The sequence below is a fragment of the Ambystoma mexicanum genome, chromosome 4p (genome assembly GCF_040938575.1).
Source record: "Ambystoma mexicanum isolate Mex_15411 chromosome 4p, UKY_AmexF1_1, whole genome shotgun sequence".
NCBI lineage: Eukaryota > Metazoa > Chordata > Amphibia > Caudata > Ambystomatidae > Ambystoma > Ambystoma mexicanum.
Window position 1 is genome coordinate 1,190,334,889 of NC_090927.1, and position 14,211 is coordinate 1,190,349,099.

The 14,211-nt window shown below is 49.4% G+C and overlaps 1 protein-coding gene across 1 annotated transcript in view; it reads left to right on the forward strand.

Moving 5' to 3' along the window:
- ANAPC1 (anaphase promoting complex subunit 1) overlaps window positions 1-14,211 on the forward strand; it is a 2,053,226-nt gene that overhangs the window by 1,485,094 nt on the left and 553,921 nt on the right. The window contains exon 33 of the mRNA XM_069606837.1: window positions 11,145-11,219. Coding sequence (XP_069462938.1) covers window positions 11,145-11,219 — 75 coding nt within the window. The remainder of the gene's footprint in view (window positions 1-11,144; window positions 11,220-14,211) is intronic.

Below are 14,211 nucleotides of genomic sequence, written 5' to 3' on the forward strand. Positions count from 1 at the left end.
AACAAACCCAGGGAGTCCTCTGTAGCCCCCTCTTCGATCCCTAGCTCCAAGAAGTCATTGTCTAAGAGCCGGGACCATAAGGAAAGACACAGGTCCAGTTCCTCTAGGGAGAGGGACTCACTTAGTAAGGATAAGGCCGGGGAGCAACCCTGTAGCCAACATAAGAGCATGCCCTTAAAGGACACTATAGTAGAACCTGATCATGCTCATCAGCCTGACACTATCAGTCTTGATGAAGAAGAAAGACATACCCCACTACACCCGTCTCCTCCTACCCAGGGGTTCTACCCAGTTCAGCCAAATGGACTGCACATGATATTGACAGAGTCATGAGTTGCATGATCTGTTTGGCAAACTTCTTTGAAGAACATCCACATGTTCTCGACAACCTAGCCTCCACGCCTCCCACTACACAGGCGTCTGGTTCCAATACAACACTGTGGAAAAGAGAGGGTCAAAAACTTCCCCTGATCAGGGACACATTATAGGCTAGGTACGGAAAGCAGAAAAAGCTAGGGTTAACAAATACTAGCAATGGGAGAGGTCACAGAATAAGGAAGATGAATCTGTATACAACACTTACAGCCTCTCAGTCCTAGGCAACGGCTTTACCGTATAAAAAGAGATCTCCTCCCACAGTAGAATTGGCTGCTGAACCAGCACACAAAACTCCTTGCCTCTCCTACGACCTTTATGACCAGGATGCAGAGGAGGATGACTACTTGGACGAGGGTGACCCCTGTTATGACGACATTGAGGGTTACGACGCCGGGGGGAAGACGATCAAGACCAAGATGACAGTCTGTGGATTTTGCGATGGACTCTCCAGTCCCGCAAGACCCTCCCTTACCAGACTCCCCGGTGGACAACCAGCCCCTATTTAACAATATCCTCATAAGGGCTGCAGAACGTTTCGGAATCGAAACGCAAGATGTCCTTGAGGACAAGGATTTTCCAGAAAATATGATGGGCAACAAAAGACCTGCAACCCAATGTATTCCCCTGCTAAAGTCAGTCCAAAGAAGGATTCAGCCTTCCCTAGAAGTGCCAAACAATACCTAGGATTGAGAAACCTTTCAAACCAGCACCTTCCGACCCCTTATATATAAGGGGCCAACTTCAACCTGACTCTCTGATTGTTACCACCACCCGCAAGAGTGCTGGTACATCCTTGGCCTCCTCCGAAGCCCCTCCGGACAAGGAGAGCAAAAAATGATATGCCATGGGTAGAAAGATAGCGTCCACCGCAGCATACCAGGCGCAGATAGCAAATAATTCCACCTTGCTATCTAGCTATGACTGCACAAAGTGGGATGAGGTAAAGGCCCTGGCAGAGTCAGCGCCAGAACCATCAAAGGCCAAACTCTCCCTTCTGGCTGCGGAAGGCAGAGCTACAGCAGGCGTCCTCAGAAATAATTACTTTGACGCAGCTGACAACGCTGGACGCGTTATTGCAGAAGCCACCATATTAAAACTCTACGCCTGGCTTAGACAGTCAGGCTTTAAACTTGAGACTCAAGCTACCCTATTAAATATGCCAGTTGAGCCAAACGTGTTGTTTGGTAAAGCAATTGAAGACCCTCTCAAGTCCGCCAAGGATGAGTACGAGACTCTTAAAACCCTTGACCAACTGACTAATAAACAACCAGGCCAAAGAGGTGGTAGTAATTTTTGCCGTTTTCGGGGGCAAAACGCGCACGAGGAACTGGATACAGCCAAAACCAAGGTTCCTCTTGGAATACCAATCAGCAAGCGACCCAGGGTTACCCCAGAGGTCAGCGCAGGGCCTGCGGAAGAGGGAGAGGCTCCCCCATCAGAGGTGGAGGGACACCCTCTAAGCAATGACGCTCCGCTATGGGTCCCTCCCATGCCTCCCCAGTCGGGGGACGAATATCTTTTTTCACCCACGCATGGGAGGGTATAACATCGGACAAATGGGTGTTGTCAGTGGTGACAAGGGGTTATTGTATAGAGCTTCAAGGAAGACCGTCAAACTCTACCCGCGCCAAAAAAAAATTGCAGGAGGAACAACTTATCCTGCTAGAAGAAGTGAAAGCTCTACTCCTCAAGGACGCCATTGAGGTCGTGCTGCACAAGGGGGTAGACAAGGGTATTTTTTCAACGTACTTCCTTGTTCCAAAAGATCTGACCATGCGCCCAGTACTAGACCTGCGCCCTGCACACATATATGTAAAACCACAAAAATGTAGCATGACAACGCTACAAGAAGTAATCCCTCTGTTATAACGGGGGATTACATGGCAACATTGGACATGAAAGATGCCTATTTTCATATCTCAATGTTCCCAGTGCACAGAAGATTCTTACTGTTCAAAGTAGCAGACCAACACTATCAGTTCAAGATGCTGCCCTTCGGAATAGCCTTGGCTCCAAGGGTGTTCACCAAGGTACTGGTGGCGGTGGCAGCGCACCTACACAGGGAGTCCATCCCAGAGTACCCTTACCTGGACGACTCGCTGACCACGGGAGAAAATTACCATCTTTACAAACTAAACACGTAAAGGACAATAGACCTTCTCTTCCAATTGGGCTTCTCGGTAAACGAGAAAGTCAAGTCTGATACCAAACATATCAAAGCAGTTCCTAGGAGTTGTATTATATACACGAACAGGCTTAGCCTACCCATCCATGGAGAGAGTACAAAATATGCTTCAGCAAATACCCCAGTATCAAGCCGGTCTCCGGATAAGGGTACGCAAAGCAATGCGTCTGCTAGGTATGATGGCATCATACATTTACCTGGTCCCACACGCACGCCCGTGCATGCGACCAATATAGGAATGTTTGGCGAAACAATGGTCTCAGGTAAGTGGTCAGTGGGACGATCTAGTGGTTGTTTCGCCAACACTGGTTCAGAATTTACGCTGGTGGTCAAGGGAGAATCTTCTCAAGGGGAAACCCTTCCACGTACCATATGCACAAGTGGTTGTCACAACGGTCGCGTCCCTTTCCGGGTGGGGAGGGCCCACTACCTTCACCTCATGGCCTGTGGTCACAAGTGACAGCAAAGAAACACATAAATGTACTAGAGTTATTGGCAGTCCTCAAGGCCCTCCAAGCCTTCAAAGAACACCTAACGAACCTGTCGGTACACGTCCTAACAGACAGCACCACTGCAATGTTCTATGTCAACAAGCAGGGAGGTACCCACTCTCCAAATCTGTCCAAGCTGGCACAGAAAATGTGGAAGTAGGCGCTCAGACGAGGGATGTCCCCGTCGTCCCAACATGTTCCAGGGGTACTGAACACACTAGCGGACTCTCTACCAGAAGAGCACGAGTGGCACCTACACACAGACATTGTAGACCACATCTTCTCTCTTTGGGGATACCCCTCGCTAGACTTGTTCGCTACAAAAGAAAACCAGCAATGCCCAGACTTCGCGTCCAGGTTCCCTCAGCCACACTCCAAGGGGCACGCCCTATGGATGAACTGGTCAGGGATATTTGCTTACGCTTTTCCAAGACTCCATTAATCAGTAGGATACAAAATACACCGGGAACAGATGACACTCATCCTAATTGCTCTTAAGTGGGCAAGACAACCGTGGTATCCACATCTGCGCAAGCTGGCGATGTGCGATCCCATCAAGCTCCCTTACCAAGTCAACCTGTTGACCCAACACGGGGGAATCAACGTTACATCCACAACCTCACTCTTTGAACTTGGCAGCATGGCTCCTGAAGCCAGAGTTCAGACACCTCCACAACAGTGTATGGACATCCTAAAAGAAGCACGAAAACCAAACACCACCAGACACTGCTATTTCCACAAGTGGAAGAGATTCGTCATTTGGTGCCAATCTAAACAGATCAACCCCATAGAGTGTACTGCATCACACATTCTTACTTACATGCTCCACCTATTTGATGCCGGATTGTTCTTTACCTCTCTTAAAGTCCACCTAGCAGCTTTATCAGCTTACACTACGTCTCAAAGTAAAATCTTGTTGTGGAAAGTGCCAGTCATTAAAGCTTTCATGGAGGGAGTGAAAAGAATACATCCTCCAGTCCCTAACCCCCCACCTGGTTGGGATCTAAACGTAGTACTAGCAAAACTCATGGGACCCCCCATTTCTAGCCTTTGCAACAGGCTACCCATAGAGACATCACCTACAAAACCGGCATCTTATTGGCTATCACTTCCATAAGAAGAGTCAGCGAGATCCAAGCCTTGTCAGTTCAGGACCCCTTCTTTGTCATCCAAAAAGATAAATTGGTTTTAACAGACTCACCCTAGGTTTTCACCTAAAGTTATTTCCAAGTTTCACGTACACCAGTCTATTGAGCTCCCGGCCTTCTTTCAAAAGCCAACTAGCTCAGCTGAGGTCAAACTCCACACACTAGATGTGAGGAGAGCGGTTCTCTACTACGTAGATAAGACCAAACCGCTTAGGAAAACTGATCAACTGTTTGTCTCCATGGCTAAAGGCAGACAAGGAGAGCGTGTTTCAAAGAGCAATCTCCAAATCGATAGACAAATGTATACAATTTATGCTATTCATTATCAAACAAGACACTGCCTTCCACACCTAGAGCCCACTCTACACGGGGCATTGGGGCTACTTTAGCTTTTCTTGCAAACGTACCATTAGACAACATTTGCAGAGCAGCTACATAGAGCTCAGTTCACACCTTCACTCGGCACTACTGCATTGACACACATTCCAAGACAGATACACAGGTGGGACAAGTGGTTCTAAAACATCTATTTGACGCGAATGCTTCTCACAACCCACCACCTTCTCCTAACACTGCTAGCTAATCTATGCATAGCATGTGATCTAAGTAGATTACACAAGCAATTGAAGGAATACATTACTCACCGTAATCGTATTTCTGATGCTTGTATCTGCTTAGATTCACATGCGCCCACTCTTCCTCCCCTGAGAGAAGCTGCGAAGATGTTTACATGAGCTTTCCATATATATTATGTATCTGTTTGGGAAATCTGTACTTGCACTTCTCCTCATGCTACCTCATGTCAGAATAAATGTAATCTGAGTGTTACGCTCACCTGGTTCCCACAGGGGCGTCGATCTGAACCGGACAGCTGCGGTCTCCACCAATGTGACGCGTAGTGCTGAGATGACGGACTGGACTGGCCCACCTAGCTTCGTTTGCTTGGCCCGTAGAAATATTCTTCTGCAAATGGAGAAAGGGAATTAACCACCCGTGGAGTTGAGCGTTGACCCCTCCCCCCCCGCACTCCTGCTGTTCTCCCCACTGATCACCTTTGATGTCCTCTCTTATAGTCTCACCTGATGGTTTGGAAAGATGAGCTCTCCATCCTGCATTGAGCGCAGCGGCGCGTAGATAACCAGTTGCTTCACTGGCTCGAAGGAATTGGTGAGTTCCAGAACAATATTGACTCTGAGATTCCCGGCAAGACGCCGTATGTATGTAGTTCGTAAGAGTTCAAATATCTGACTTTCACTCTTGTCCGATTCCTTGCAGGTTGCAGCTTGACCCTAGCGAAGAGTTCCTCGTGGCAACCGGTAATATTCAGGTGAGGATTTGTATTATCCAACACAGTTCGATAAAATAATGTCAATATGTAACCTGTTGCTTTCTCCCTTATTCAGGCGCTGAGAGAAAGTATGAAGTCTCGGGGAATAATGCCTCCGGCGGTAAAATCAGCTAAGTCTATTGTGGTGAGGAGGTTTCCCCTTGTTTGTCCCTTTGTTTCACCTTGCTGTCCTTTTGTTTTCCCCTTAGGGGCCGGGGTTCGGCGAAGATGCAGAGGAAGCTGCACCGACCTGTGAAGAGGAATAGTACCCCCGGTGGTAAAATCAGGTAAGTCTATGGGGGGTAACTAATATTGCCTCTGTGTATTCCCTTGGCTCACCTTGCTGTTCTTGTCTTCCCCTTAGGTGCCGGAGTGTGGCGGGAACATGCAGGAGGATGCGGTGTAATGTGAAGATGCTGCGAAGGCCGGTGAGTTCAGCGCGGCGCTGCAGCAGGCGAGGCGACGAGCATAAAATAACTTCTTTCTTCCAGCTTGAAGGCGCGATGGATCGGGAATTCAGGTAAGGATCAATGGTATTGCTCTTGCTCTAACCTTTTCTAACCTTTTCTCCTTCTTTCTCCCTTTTTCTAGGAGCTCCAGACTCGAGGCGGGCGTGGCAGAAGACTGGATGCAGACTTGCAGGCACGGTGAGCATTTTGCTGCTGGATGCAGAATAACGCGAAGCGTGTGCTGCTCTTCGGGCGTGGTTTAAATAGCTTCCAAAGTAGTCCCAGTAAGTATTCCTCCCCAGCCACACCCGAGTAAAAAGTAGTCCCTTCCAAGCCTCTTTTGGCTTGGAGCTCTTGCAGCATGGTCTGCATCAGGTAAGTTTGCAGCATGGTCTGCATCAGGTACGTTTTAATCTATGAGCCTGGCTCTGCATATGAGCCTGGCGCCATAGACGCCAGGACTGCACCCAAATAGCCCCTAGCAGGGGTTGTTGGGCTTGCTTGGGATAACTTGATGCCTGCTTCCGGGGTTGCTGGACTTCGTCTGGGTCCCGGGGGGGTAGACATCATGACACTAAGGGGCCTACACGTGTGGGATCATGGGTACAGGGGATGTCACAATAGGGATAGTATTACTGGCACACCCTATTTCGACGCCCATTTTCGAGTTTCAGAAAACTGTAATATTCTGCAGCTTCCACTAGATGTCGGCCTATACATAGCATGTGAATCTAAGCAGATACAAGCACCAGAAATACGATTACAGTGAGTAATTTATTCCATATATGATTTCATCTTACACTACGTCTGACACACACACGCGTGCTCTCACACACACGCGTGCTCTCACACACGCGTGCTCACACACACGCGTGCTCACACACACACGCGTGCTCTCACACGCGTGCTCTCACACACGCGTGCTCTCACACACGCGTGCTCTCACACACGCGTGCTCTCACACACACGCGTGCTCTCACACACACGCGTGCTCTCACACACGCGTGCTCTCACACACGCGTGCTCTCACACACACGCGTGCTCTCACACACACGCGTGCTCTCACACACGCGTGCTCTCACACACACACGCGTGCTCTCACACACACACGCGTGCTCTCACACACACGCGTGCTCTCACACACACGCGTGCTCTCACACACACGCGTGCTCTCACACACACGCGTGCTCTCACACACACGCGTGCTCTCACACACACGTGCTCTCACACACACGCGTGCTCTCACACACGCGTGCTCTCACACACGCGTGCTCTCACACACGCGTGCTCTCACACACGCGTGCTCTCACACGCGCGTGCTCTCACACGCGCGTGCTCTCACACACACGCGCGTGCTCTCACACACACGCGCGTGCTCTCACACACACGCGCGTGCTCTCACACACACGCGCGTGCTCTCACACACACGCGCGTGCTCTCACACACACGCGCGTGCTCTCACACACACGCGCGTGCTCTCACACACACGCGCGTGCTCTCACACACACGCGCGTGCTCTCACACACACGCGCGTGCTCTCACACACACGCGCGTGCTCTCACACACACGCGCGTGCTCTCACACACACGCGCGTGCTCTCACACACACGCGCGTGCTCTCACACACACGCGCGTGCTCTCACACACACGCGCGTGCTCTCACACACACGCGCGTGCTCTCACACACACGCGCGTGCTCTCACACACACGCGCGTGCTCTCACACACACGCGCGTGCTCTCACACACACGCGCGTGCTCTCACACACACGCGCGTGCTCTCACACACGCGCGTGCTCTCACACACGTGCTCTCACACACGCGCGTGCTCTCACACACGCGCGTGCTCTCACACACACACACGTGCTCTCACACACACGCGCGCGCTCTCACACACACACGCGCGCGCTCTCACACACACACGCGCGCGCTCTCACACACACACGCGCGCGCTCTCACACACACACACGCGCGCGCTCTCACACACGCGCGCGCTCTCACACACACACACGCGCGCGCTCTCACACACACACACACGCGCGCTCTCACACACACACACACACACGCGCTCTCACACACACACACACGCGCTCTCACACACTCACACGCTCTCACACACCCTCTCTCACACGCTCACACACCCTCTCTCACACGCTCTCTCACACACCTTCTCACACACCCACTCACACACCCTCTCACGTGCACACATCACATGCCCTCGCACACAAAACACTTGCACCCTCAGGAACTCTCACACCCACATGCACTCACACACACGCTCTCATGCTCTCCCACACTCTCACTCTCACCCTCGCTCACACACTCTCCCCCTGCTCTCTCTCATACACACACGCTCACACGCACGCTCGCTCACATGCACACTCGCTCACACGTGCACTTTCACACACATGCACACACACACACGCACTCTCTCACACGTGCTCTCACACAACACACTCACAGGCTCCGTCACACACGCTCTCTCACACTGTCATTTTCTCATACTGTCACACATACAAACACACACTGAGGAAATCATTTCTGCCGCCAAGAATCCCACTGATGCTTTGACAAAGTGTGTGTGGAGCTGCTTAATTCCATCTAGTAGTGTGAAGACATTTTCACACCGGTCTCTGCATGGAGAACATCTCAAAGTTGATGCCTCACACTCTCTCTCACACACACACACACACACTCACACACTCTCACACCCGCTCGCCCCACTCTCGCTCACACAACACTCTCAAACCACTCTCTCTCACACAACACTCTCTCTCACAACACTCTCTCACACAACACTCTCTCTCTCACACAACACTCTCTCTCTCACACAACTCTCTCTCTCACACAACACTCTCTCTCTCACACAACACTCTCTCTCTCACACAACACTCTCTCTCTCACACAACACTCTCTCTCTCACACAACACTCTCTCTCACACAACACTCTCTCTCACACAACACTCTCTCTCACACAACACTCTCTCTCACACAACACACTCTCTCACACAACACTCTCTCTCACACAACACTCTCTCTCACACAACACTCTCAACACTCTCTCTCACACAACACTCTCTCTCACACAACACTCTCTCTCACACAACACTCTCTCTCACACAACACTCTCTCTCACACAACTCTCTCTCTCACAACACTCTCTCTCTCACACAACACTCTCTCTCGCACACAACACTCTCTCTCTCGCACACAACACTCTCTCTCTCGCACACAACACTCTCTCTCTCGCACACAACACTCTCTCTCTCGCACACAACACTCTCTCTCTCGCACACAACACTCTCTCTCTCGCACACAACACTCTCTCTCTCGCACACAACACTCTCTCTCTCGCACACAACACTCTCTCTCTCGCACACAACACTCTCTCTCTCTCACACAACACTCTCTCTCTCACACAACACTCTCACACTCACACAACACTCGCTCACACAACACTCTCACACCACTCTTTCTCTCACACCACTCTTTCTCTCACACCACTCTCCATCTCTCACACAACACTCTCTCTCACACAACACTCTCTCTCTCACACAACACTCTCTCTCTCACACAACACTCGCTCACACAACACTCGCTCACACAACACTCGCTCACCACTCTTTCTCTCACACCACTCTCCATCTCTCACACCACTCTCCATCTCTCACACAACACTCTCTCTCACACAACACTCTCTCTCACAACACTCTCTCACACAACACTCTCTCTCACAACACTCTCTCTCACAACACTCTCAACACTCACTCACAGGCTCTGTCACACACGCTCTCACACTGTCATTCTCTCTCATACTGTCACACACAGACTCACTGAGGAAATTATTTCTGCCACCAAGAATCCCACTGATGCTTTGATAAAGTTGGTGTGGAGCTGCACAATTCCACCGAGTAGTGTGAAGACATTTTCAGACCAGTCTCTGCATGGAGAACATCTCAAAGTTGATGCCTCTATGGGAGGACTACTGCAATAATTACAAAGAACATTACCAAAAATGAGTACATTGTTCTACAAAAGGTAATGTTCTCATTTGATGAAACCGATTTACTGACTTCATAGGTCCCTTGTGTTTTGCACAGTTGGTCCTTCAAGCTTGCTAATCATGGGGACCTACAAACTCTGTAAGCATTATACACCTATTCTAACCCTGTAGACCATTCTCTCCAACTGAGTGGTGTTTTTCCAGTAGGCCTTTTTTAGTGCATTTCTCTCCAATGGCCCACATTCTCCCAAGGTAGTGGGCTCCCATCTGCTGATTTTGAACTGGTGGTCTGTAGAATGGACTAGGTCAAGTGATTTGTGTCCTTTCCTCAATCCTGACTTTTGGAATAGTAGGGCAAGCCATTTGTCTAGGAGCAACCTACCTATAAGTGGGTCTGCAGAAAAACAAGTGGGTGCTATGTATCCATACATATATCGGTCATTTCTTTTTCGTCTGCCCTACTTTTAAGTTGAAATATTAACCAAAACCAACTGTTATTTGTGGAAGAACTGATGCTCAAACTCTAAGTCTCTCCTTATTTTTAAACTTTATCATAAAAAATCTGTTTTTATTCTTTTCTGCAATTAAATTAGTAATTTATCAACCCTAACGCAGTGTGGGTTCAATTATAAAAATGGCAATCGACATGGCTTAACTGGATTTTCTGTTCAGACGTTTGTGAACGAGTCATCACCTATTTAACCAGATTTCTTTGAGCCAAGAGATGCCTTAATCATATGCATTATTTCAGTGTCAGGAGAACTTCACTTGATGCATGTTTTCTTGACTTCTCCGTTAATCTTCCGTGTAACAGGAGTGATATTGATGATTGAAACATAATGATGCTTGAGCACTATTGTTTTAGTTGCTTAACTTTTTTATCTATCTTTGAGCAGTCTGAAATGTTTCACTAGGGATATTCTGCTGAAAAATAATTAAGAGAATGAAGTTAACCACATTTCAACAGCACTAAAATGTTTATCAGAAGTACTGGTTATCACAAGCTTACTATTGTCCAAAGATTAGGGTTATTGCTGTGCTAGAAACATCTGACTAGTGTATTTCTCTGAGTAGCATGCTTGTGAAATATTAACTGATGATCATTTATAACCACTGCACTTACACAGTACCTTTTTTAATGTTCTTCCTTCGGAAAATCTCTTTAGACACTTGCCAGATGTCTCATTTTATGGGATGACATTTTGCCAAATACCCAGTGGGTGAACAGTAATGTACCACGTGTACGTACAGATAAGTATTACTTTTCAGTGAATTTTGACTGTAAAACTAGACTAAGATTTTTTAGTGCCTTCTTACAAGGGTATCGTGGATTTAAATAAATGTGCATCATTTTATTATGCCTCAAACCTTATGTTCTAAACTGTATTTCCTTCAAAAAGATGGGTGATATGCAAGCACAGCCAAATGCAAAGAAAATGACAATAGCTTTCAGTTATGCAATGAGAGTTTTTTTCAGTTTTCTCAGTCAATTTCTAATATATGCAATTTGTTGAGCCTGTTTGGTGTAATATTTTCTGGCAATTTAACACCAAGTCACTGTCAAGGGATATTCAAGGCTATCAGATGTTGTTTGTGCATTTACTATTCAAAATCTCTTCTTTTGCTAACTTGGATTTTAAATTTCTTGGGTGTTTTGGTGAAGCTTTAGCAAACGTCACAGTATAAGTGAAAATGCATGCCAGTTGATAGAGGACATAGGTGTTGCCTGTTTGGAAAATGGGTATAAGTGACCTTTAAAATGATTATCCAGAAATCTTTCCTTCAATGTCAAATTCAATATTAGAACCATAATTAAAGATCATTTTGGGGGGGCGCTGCTGAGCAGCTAAAGAATGTAGACATAGACTCCTGGGGCTCCACTAGGCCGCCAGAATCCTAAATCAAAATCCTGGTTGAAGTTATAAACAGCTGATATTGCAATCCAGTACCAGGAAGTGGAGGCGGTCAGCAGCCTCAAGCTGCATTTCTGTGTAGTTTTGGTGCCGGGAAGAGGGAGAAAACGGTTTTCACTGAGGTGATCCCCTGCTTCCAGGAAGAAGGGGCCCCCATATTGCCTGTGCTCTGGAGGATTTAAGCTCTCGGGAGCGGGAACCAGCCTCAGCGGGGCACAGCAAAAGCAGTTTCACCCACCAACTGCACGGAGGAGTTGACCCGAGTGGGTCTGCAGCTGCCTGGTGAGGTTTCACAGTACCACGGCATGAGACGGCGGCACAACAGGCGGCCGGAGCAGCAAATCCAGCTGAGATTGCCGCGAGTACACCTAGCGGACAGTGTGGTCTGGAGGGGATTTGGGGGGCCAGTAACAGCCGTCAAGGGAGCACTCCGGGCCACAGACTGGCCAGCAGCCACTGCAATATAGGGGACAGACATGATTACCATGGGGCCAGCGCAGGGTGGCAGAGCCCCAGGAAGAGCCAGAGCAGGCCGGCAAACAGAGCAGCACAGCCTGAGGTGCAGCGGCGAGCAGCAGACTCACCCACGCGTGAGGGTGGAGCGCCCGCCATCTTGGCTGCGTTTTGCCCGCACCTAATCTTGGCTGGGGATAAGTCGGCCCTGAGGTCAGTGAAAGTGGGAGGCCATGGCTCAGAGGCTGCTGGACTGGCAGAAGGCACCTGGGCGCTGGGGTGCTACTACCCAGAGCGGGAGGAATATATAGGTGCCCGGTGGCAGGGTTCATCCTCCTGGGAGTCCTGTGTGACGGGACACCCAGTCCTATGGGCTAGCCCAGCTGACAGGGGGGGCTGTGCAATTGAGAGACAACGCTGATCGCAGGGGAATCTAAGAAGGTGTGGGGTCTGGCAGCTCTGCAGAATTTAGGGAAAGAGCTCACCTACAGGAAGGTGGGGACTAACCCAGACCAGCCAGCGAAGGGGACGACATAGTGGAGTCGGCTTGTGACACGCCCAAAAGGGCGTCAGAAGGGACATACGAACCTTGGAGCAGGGGTGGGGAGCCTGACCCTGGGACCCAACCCCAGATAAGAACTGAGTGCAGCACCAGAGGGCGGCGGGGCAAGTGGCATAGCGTATTACCCGGGAAGGCATTCCATGACAGCATGGCCAAGGAAAAAAGAAGCAAAATGACAAAGCAGAGCAAAATGGACAAATTCACAGTGGGTGCCCCGGCGACCTTACAGCCTGTGGTGCCGAGTACTTCTGCTACTGAGGCTCCAGCCCCAGGATTCAACCATCTTGCTAAAGGACATAATGGAGCCATTGCTGAGTCTAGATCATCGGTGGAGGAAAAGATCGACGGGCTCTGCTTGGAGGTCTAATATCTGCGACAGTACTTCCACAAACTTTGCTTGAGAGCGTGGGGGAGGCGGAACAGAGAATATCCGACACGGAAGATGCCATGAAATAAATGGAGAAGCAACTTGAGCGGTAACGCACAAGCTCAAGACCCTGGAAAACCGCACAGAGGACAGTGAAGGGAGGTTGAGACAAAATAGCCTCTGCATATTGGGGCTACCTCAGAAGGCTGAAGGGCCCTGTATAGCACTCTTCCTAGAGCAATGGCTCACAGACCTTATGGCACTGAAGAAACGTTCAAATTTGTTCTCAATTGAAAGCGCACATAGGGTACCAACTGGCAGACCGGTCCTGGGGTTCGCATCCGCGCACAATGATTGCGAGACTCCTTAATTATCAGCACAGGGACACACTGCTGCAAATAGCCAGGGCCAATGTTCCCAAATTGAATTTTTCCCAGATTACACAAGGGAGGTCCAGGGTGCACAGAAGTCATTCGATTTGATCAAAAATTTGCTGTTCTCCAGTGGTATTGAGTATGCTCTCTTCTTCTTCCCCTTGCAGCTAAAAGTATACTACAGGGAAAATGTACTCCTGTTCGACAAGCCACTGGAAGCATGGAAGTGGTATGGGACCAACGTTCAGTCGGCGCAGGCGCAGACTGCATGGAAGGGGACACAGCGGCAGGAGACGGAACATGTAACATCCTCTGCCCGTTATATTTGCAAGACTCAATAACTGCAGAGGACGGGGGCAACTTCCCGGAGCAGTCGGAAGACGGATGATGGGCACTATCAGTGGTCACAGGACTTGAATTAGCAGACAGGACCGCCTAGTAAGACAGATGTACTTCGCAAATCAGGCCTTTGCTCTATTTAGTGCCCGGGCAAGCGACCAGGAGGGAGTTTACTTTTCTTTTGCTGTCTGTCAGTGCCCCACTCAGTAGTTAGCCCGTGCAGGG